This window comes from Moschus berezovskii, chromosome 15, assembly GCF_049115385.1.
Source record: "Moschus berezovskii isolate FMDL1 chromosome 15, NW_MosBer_1.0, whole genome shotgun sequence".
Lineage (NCBI taxonomy): Eukaryota > Metazoa > Chordata > Mammalia > Artiodactyla > Moschidae > Moschus > Moschus berezovskii.
In genome coordinates this window covers 36073973-36081605 of record NC_142474.1, presented here as the reverse complement: position 1 = coordinate 36081605, position 7633 = coordinate 36073973, and the positions used below count along the sequence as shown (strand labels likewise).

Below are 7633 nucleotides of genomic sequence, written 5' to 3'. Positions count from 1 at the left end.
CCCCAAGGCCAGCAGGAGTTCAGGGCAGTGCAGGCATTTGTGAAGAGGGAGAACCCACAGGCTGGTTTTATTCTCTTTGCTGGAGCTCAGTATGTCCCCTTGGCTTCAGGGAGGAACCTGCTATTGAGAAAGGGGATAGGGAAACTTGAATATAAGGAAGGGCCACGTGCGGACCGTCAGCTTTTCTAGGATTTTCAGGGTCCAGTGGCTTTTGGGGGAAAGGGGTATGAAGAGGGGAAAGGGGGTGAAAAAGAAGAGGAGGTAGCTCTCTCCCACCCTTACCATCTAGAGAGATTTTGGGGTGATAGCAAGGGATGAGGAGGAAGTATGACCCACATGCTGTGTGGGAAAATAATGAAAATCATATATATGTCATTATCTCACATGATCATATCCCCTGTGATTTTATAAAAATCATGTGTTTGTGTGGAAAAATAATGAAATAATGTATTTCATGTATATTTCATTATTTCACATGATTTTGCTGCCTCTTCTCATCCTCCTGTCAACCTGGAATCTCTCAGGGAGGTTGGAGGGGTAGAAAGGAGCCTCCTTTTCTATTTCACTCTTTGCTGAATGTACTGAATTAAAAAAAAGTCTTTACTTGCAAGTGAATTAAAAAAAATTGTTTAAAAATTTTAAGAAATTTCAGGATGTCTTGCTTCTAATACCTGCAACTCAAAGGTGAGTTTTCAAATGAGAGACTCATCTACTTACTTTTTTGACCTTGGGACTGAAAATGAAACTTTCCCAGAATCAAAATACTTGTGAGGCAACTCACTTCTCTGGCTCCCAGACCTTTCTGATACCCCTGCACCTCCCCAGCTCCTTGGAGGCAACCAATCCTCTAGCTTCCCTGGCCCTCCCCGACCAGTGTGTGAAATTGGGAAACAGCTCAGGAGAGGTCTGCATTGGGGCTGGGGTTGGGGTAGGCATTTCAATGCTGTGCAGGTTTTGGTGGGGTTTGCTGGGCTAAGCTCAGTGGTCTCTGCAGTTAAAACCTGCCTATCAATCTTGTTCCATTGCTTACTCTTGGTGTGACCTTGGGCAAGTTACTTTATCTTCTGAGCCTGGTTTCTCCTTTTGCGAAATGAGAAGGCAAGTCATTCCTGCCCCTTATGGGTTGATGTGAGAATTGCACAAAGGGCTGTAACAGTACCTGAAACCATACTCAATATCTTGTAATACCTATAATGGAAAAGAATCTGTACCTGAAACTAATACAGTATTGTAAATTAACTGCAGTTAAAAAAAAAGAACTGCATGAAAGGATGTCTGTAAACTCCACATCCCTAATCCTTATGGACCATCTAAATGAAAGATGTGACCTTGACATTTGACCATAAATCAAAGGCCTTCTGATGCCTCAGGCTATTTTTGCTCTATGATGCTTTTTCCAAAAGGAAGACCTGGATAAAAAGAGCTCACTGTATGTCAGAAAATCTGGTGATCAATTGGTTTCAAAAAAGAAGTTGAAACCAATGATTAAGTAATGTTTCTAAGTCAATCTCACTGCAGAGAATATGTTCAAATCTTGGAATTGTGAGCAAAAGCATATGTTAAACCTGAAAGTTGCACTTCTTTTTCAAAGTGGAGAAAATATTCACCTTTTTAGAGTCAAAAGACTGGAGATGACACAACTAGACCATATTCAAATCTGTAGAAAACTTTTAAAAAGTCATATAAAATAACAAAAAACTGCAGATTTTCCCATGTACCATAGATAAGAAAGCAAACAAGGTTGAAAGCCACACATTAATTTCAAATTTCATCATATGAAGTCAGGTGACCTTTGCACCCAATGTAAAAAAATCTGTAAGTTGCTCTTTAGAATAGCAGTGTTTATGATTTTCTTGTCACACTTGCTTTTTCATTTGGGATGTTGCTGTGCAGTCATGGAAGAAATGCTCCCTTAAAGTCTAGTTACAACCAGTCAACTCTTTTGAGTGTTTACATGGAAATATCAGACAACTAGGAAAAGCTGAGGAAGAAAGTTGAACCAAAGGTCTAGCTTTGGTAAATTAGGCAGAGCTGTATTTGACAGAAGATAAGTGAACTGTGACATCAAGGAGCACTACTTTAATCTAGGGCCCAGCCAGGTTCTAAAATAATGGGGCCCAGGACTATGGAGAAATGACCACCAAGTTCAACACAGTTCACTTGGCACTGGTTTCTGTATAGAATGTTTCAAACTCAGTTCTTTATGACATGGACCAGATTAGTCAAGTGCCTGAGGCACAAGTAATCTTTAAACTAGGCCTCAGAAGTTCAGGTATTGCCTGAAGATTCTTCACTAACATTCACTTCTAAGGTGAGGCTGGAAGAGGAACTTCCAGTGACAACTTCTGCCTCAGGACCAAAGAGTCCCCAGCCAAGGTTGTCCTGAGGTGGCCCCCAGAATTGCAGAGATCTGTCTTCTCAAATAGCTCAGTTGGAAAATAAAGCAACAGTGGATGTCCTTGGGCAGCTGAGGTTCAGCCAGGCCCCCTGAGGTTTGCATCCTAAAAGAACTTCAAAGTGGAAAGGGAGTCTTGGCCTTAACCTTGCAACCCATATTCTTTGTGTGACAGAAGAATATTTATAACAACATAATCAAATACATCTCATATGTCCTTCTATCCCCAGTCCTGCTTTTTACTTTCTTAAAACTCACTCATACCAACAGTGACAAACCAAAACAGAAAATGACAATTGAGGCAGCTGTTAATTGGCCCATATTCATGTCTCATGGCAGAGATGACACAGCAAAAAGCAGAGGAAAAAAAAAGTTTGTTATCAGCTTTTGATTTACAAAAGTCAAAAGCCTTTAGGGGAAAGGCCATGAGTCATATGTTGTTATTCAGTTGCTAAATCATGTCTGACCCTTTGTGACCTCATGGACTGCAGCATGCTAGGCTGTTGTGTCCTCCATTGTCTCTCAGAATTTGCTCAAATTCATGAGTTGGTGATGCTATCTAGTCATCTCCTGGAGTAAGAAATGGCAACCTGCTCCAGTATTCTTTCCTGGAAAATTCCATGGATGGAGGAGCCTGCTGGGTCACAGTCCATGGGGTCACAGAGTCGGACACAACTGAGCAACTGAGCACACACGGTCATGTAAACACACAAATCTAAGAGAACACTGTTGAGTGATAAGAGCAAGGCTTCCCTACCCCACCCACCCACCAGCCAAAGGCCCAGTAGACGGAAGTCTCCAGGGATGCCAAGAGCTCTTAAATTTGGTGGGCTTTGGGGATGGGCTGTCCTGCTCTTCTCTCCCTGACTGGTTGCGATGGAAACATTGATGGAAACCTCGATGCATGAGGTGGTTTTATGAAGAGAGAACTGGACCCATCTCCTTGAGCCCCAACCCAGAGTAGAAGCTTTGGAGACATGAAGCAGTTTTGAGGAGTGGGATTCCCAGAACCCATGTGTTATCACGTCTTTAGAAGGACTTAAAGGTGGCTAGAATGGAATGGGCCTTGCAGCGGGGTGGGGGGTGGTAACCTGTGTCCAAGACAAGATGGGTCAATGATCACTTTGGCAGATGTCACTCTGGACTCATGACACTAAAGGCCACTACTCTGACACCTTGTCACCAACTAGTACCAGGTAACCCCACTTTCCCCCAGACCTGTACCCTAGACCTTCATCCCCAGGACATAAGTATATTCAGGCCTCCCTCTACCATTTTCACAAGATGGCAGTTAAAAGCACTTCTGCTAAGGAAAGACCTATTTCTTTTCATATCTGAGTTTGGGGAATAAGATTTGTCTTTACTATATGTGCTACCTGGCTTTCCTCTGACTTAACAACAAAGCCATAAAAACACCGGCAGCTTCCAACCCCGTACATGCAGGCTCTTGAAGTCACAGAACTGTAGCTACACGTGGGGCCTTAGAGCAATGCCAGGTACGGTGCTCTCTCCCACCCCACATTTTAAGTTAACTGAGGCTCCTTCCACCACAAGTGGCAGAGGGAAGAGTTGGGGGATTGCCAGGTACAGTGCTCTCTCCCACCCCGCGTTTTAAGTTAACTGAGGCTCCTTCCACCACAAGTGGCAGAGGGAAGAGTTGGGGGAGGGATGTGCTAGGCAAGGTGTCTGAAATAAGGAGATGGTCTGGGTGTCCATGGGAATATAGGCTGTCAGCCTGGAACGTACACAAGTTTTGGGCCATGGACCCAGTTCCGGGGAGGCCGCCCTCTGTGTAGGCCCAGCAGGCCTGCTTTGCTCACTCCTGGCCGCCGGTCAACTTGTGGAACAGGTCCTCGTCGAGCGTTTCATTCTGGTCCTTGGAGCGGGTGGACAGGAAAATGTAGCCTCCGATGTACTCATGCACGACTTTGCAATCCGCACTCAGGCAGGTAAACGCAATGGAGACGTTCTGGTCAAACTCGATAGCCACCTGGAAGGGGAAGGCATAGGTACACTTAAACCTGACAAGGATGGATCGAAAAGAAGCCGCTTGGCTGGAGATGGTCTAGAGCTGAGAACTGCTGAGGTGCTGACTGATAGTTTTTCCCAAAACCCACAAAACCCCACTGCTTGCCTCAAAGCTTACAGAAAAACATCTCTGCTCTCCGTGCGCCCTCTTGTGGTGTCAACTTTGCCGCACACCTGGCAAAACACAGACCTAATGCAAAGACATTTCCTGTCTGTCTCTCTTTAGATGAAAGAACTGTCTAAACACTGTGTGTGGAGGGACAGGATGCTTTGCAGAGCTTTGAGCTCATGTGAATTTTTCTATGGCCATGGCCCTTAGTCCTTCCCAGCTGGAAGTCATAAACTCTACACTAGAAGAAATTGAAGCTTGACGGGTTCTCTCCCTTGGCTGCCCACTGGAATCAGCTGAGGACCTTTAAGAATTGATGATCTACATAGAAACATTCTAATCTAGAATGCTTCATTTCTCCAAATTTCTTCTTTCAATCATCCATCCAACAGTGGGTAAGTATGGGCACATGTGTCACTTAGATGTGACTTAAAATTTCACTTCCAAAGGTCCCTTTCAGAAGATGGCCTTTCAGTGAATTTTAACACAAAGTGTGCAAAATGTGTTAGTTTAATAACTGTACTTTTGTCAAACATTGGCTACTCTTTAATATCTAGAGACTAGATATTACACATTCGGGACATACTGTCCAGTATTTACAAAGAATATACAATAAAGCTAAAATGCAGGTAACTTATACAACAATGGATATGTTGAAATGTTCTTGTACACAAAGCAAAACATCTTTGCAAAGTTCATTCTCTATTTGCAACATCTAAGCCTTTTCGGAGAAGGCAATGGCAAGCCACTCCAGTATTCTTGCCTAGAAAATCCCATGGATGGAGGAGCCTGGTAGGCTGCAGTCTGTGGGGTCGCTAAGGGTTGGACACGACTGAACGACTTCACTTTCACTTTTCACTTTCACACGTTGGAGAAGGAAATGGCAACCCACTCCAGTGTTCTTGCCTGGAGAATCCCAGGAATGGGGGAGCCTGGTGGGCTGCCGTCTATGGGGTCACACAGAGTTGGACACGACTGAAGTGACTTAGCAGCAGCAAGCCTTTTAGATGTCCTGAGGTGACAACATATGATAAAAAGCAGAGCTAGTGAATTAATCAATTTGTAAATATCTTTGTTATAATTGATACAAAAGTAGCATCTTGGACATGGACTTATTAATCCATCTGAGAAATGAATGTCAGGACTTGTTCGTTAGGTTGGCAGCGGAGGGGCAGGAGGAAGTATAAATGGAGGGATGTATGTGGATGTGTTCATACTTATATTTTGCTTCATGTCCCATTTTTAATGGAATATTAAGGGAATGTAGTATTTTAATCATGACTCTGCCAACATCTTTATCTAGAGGTCTGTTGCCATTTTTTACTTTTATGAAATTTTTGTCCCAAGAAAGGTTCAGTTCAGTTCATTTCAGTTCAGTCACTCAGTCGTGACCGACTCTTTGCGACCCCATGAATCACAGCACGCCAGGCCTCCCTGTCCATCACCAACTCCCGGAGTTCACTCAAACTCATGTTCATCGAGTCGGTGATGCCATCCAGCCATCTCATTCTCTGTTGTCCCCGTAGGACTACATTTTTTCCTTCTAGATTGAGTTGGTGTAGTGTAGTCTTGGTTATCAAATACTCATGTAGCTTTGGCACTTTGAAGTGGTAAATATTCATGTTGTGTGAAAAAGCATGATATGTAACTGTATGATCTTAATTATATAAAAATGGATGCTTAGTTTTATAGATACACAAATGAAACCTAGAAGGACACATCACACGGTAAACTGCTTGTGATTATGGATGACTTTGTTTTTTGCCTTTTGTGTTTTTTGGTTTCCTATTACGCACATGATAACTTTTAAGAAATAAATATTATTTTAAAAACCTTTAAAAAAAAGAGTCACTGACCTCAGCAGTTCCCAGAGTTGGATTTTTTTTTTCCAAATGGTGTTACTGAGGTATAACTGATATACAATAAACAGACCTATTTAAGGTACACAGTTGGGTTATTTTTTAAAATTGTAGTTGATTTACAATGCTATGCTAATTTCTGCGGTATAGCAAAGTGATTCAGATATATATATATATACAGGGTTGGCCAAACTGTTCATTCATTCTGTAACATCTTCTGGAAAAACCCAAATGAATTTTTTGGCCAACCCAATATATATATACACATTTTTACAATAGCGTTTGCTATTATGGTTTATCATAGGATATTGAATATAGTTCTTTGTGCTATACAGCAAGACCTTGTTTATCCATTCTATATACAAAAGCTTACATGTGCTAAACCCAACCTCCCACTCCACCCCCCCAACTCTCTCCCCTGTGCAAACATCAGACTGTTCCCTATGTCTGTGAGTCTGTTTCTGTTTTGTAAATAGGTTCATTTGTGTCATATTTTAGATTCTGTATCATATGGTATAGCCATATAAGTGATATCATATGGTATTTATATTCCTGTTTTTGACTTGTTTCACTTAGTATGAGAACCTCTAGGTGCATCCATGTTGCTGCAAATGGCATTAGTCTGTTCTTTTTCATGGCTGAGTAGTATTCCATTGTATCTATGTAACACATCTTCTCTATCCATTCATCTGTCGTTGGACATTTAGGTTGTTTCCATGTCTTGGCTGTTGTGAATAGTGCTGCTTTAAGCATAGAGGTCCACATATCTTTTTGAATTAGAGTTCTGTCGGGATATATGCCCAGGAGTGGGATTTCTGGATCATATGGTAATTCTATTTTCAATTTTCTGAGGAACCTCCATACTGTTTTCCAGAGTGGTTGCACAAACTCACACCAACAGTGTAGGAGGTTTCCCTTTTCTCCACACCCTCTCCAACATTTACTGTTTGCTGATGTTTTTTTTAATTTGAAAAAATTTTTAATTTATTTTTTATTGATTTTTTACTTTACAATATTGTATTGCTTTTGCCATACATTGACATGAATCTGCCCTGGGATGTCAGGGTTTGATTTTTTGGTGATGGTTATTTTGACTGGTGTGAGGTGGCACCTCATTGTAGTTTTGATTTCCATTTCCCAGAGGTGGATTTATATGGCCTTGAGGGTATAGCAAGGTTTTCAAGCCACTGCCTTAGAGGCCATCTAATCTCAGACCTTCATTCTACAAAAGAGTTAAGACTG

General features: G+C 42.0%; 1 protein-coding gene across 1 annotated transcript in view; it reads right to left on the bottom strand.

Annotated features, from left to right (window-relative positions):
* Positions 1-1658: 1658 nt before the first annotated feature.
* FERMT1 (FERM domain containing kindlin 1) overlaps positions 1659-7633 on the bottom strand; it is a 71004-nt gene continuing 65029 nt past the window's right edge. The window contains exon 15 of the mRNA XM_055432044.2: positions 1659-4385. Within this exon, the coding sequence (XP_055288019.2) occupies positions 4212-4385 (174 nt within the window). The 3' untranslated portion in view covers positions 1659-4211. The remainder of the gene's footprint in view (positions 4386-7633) is intronic.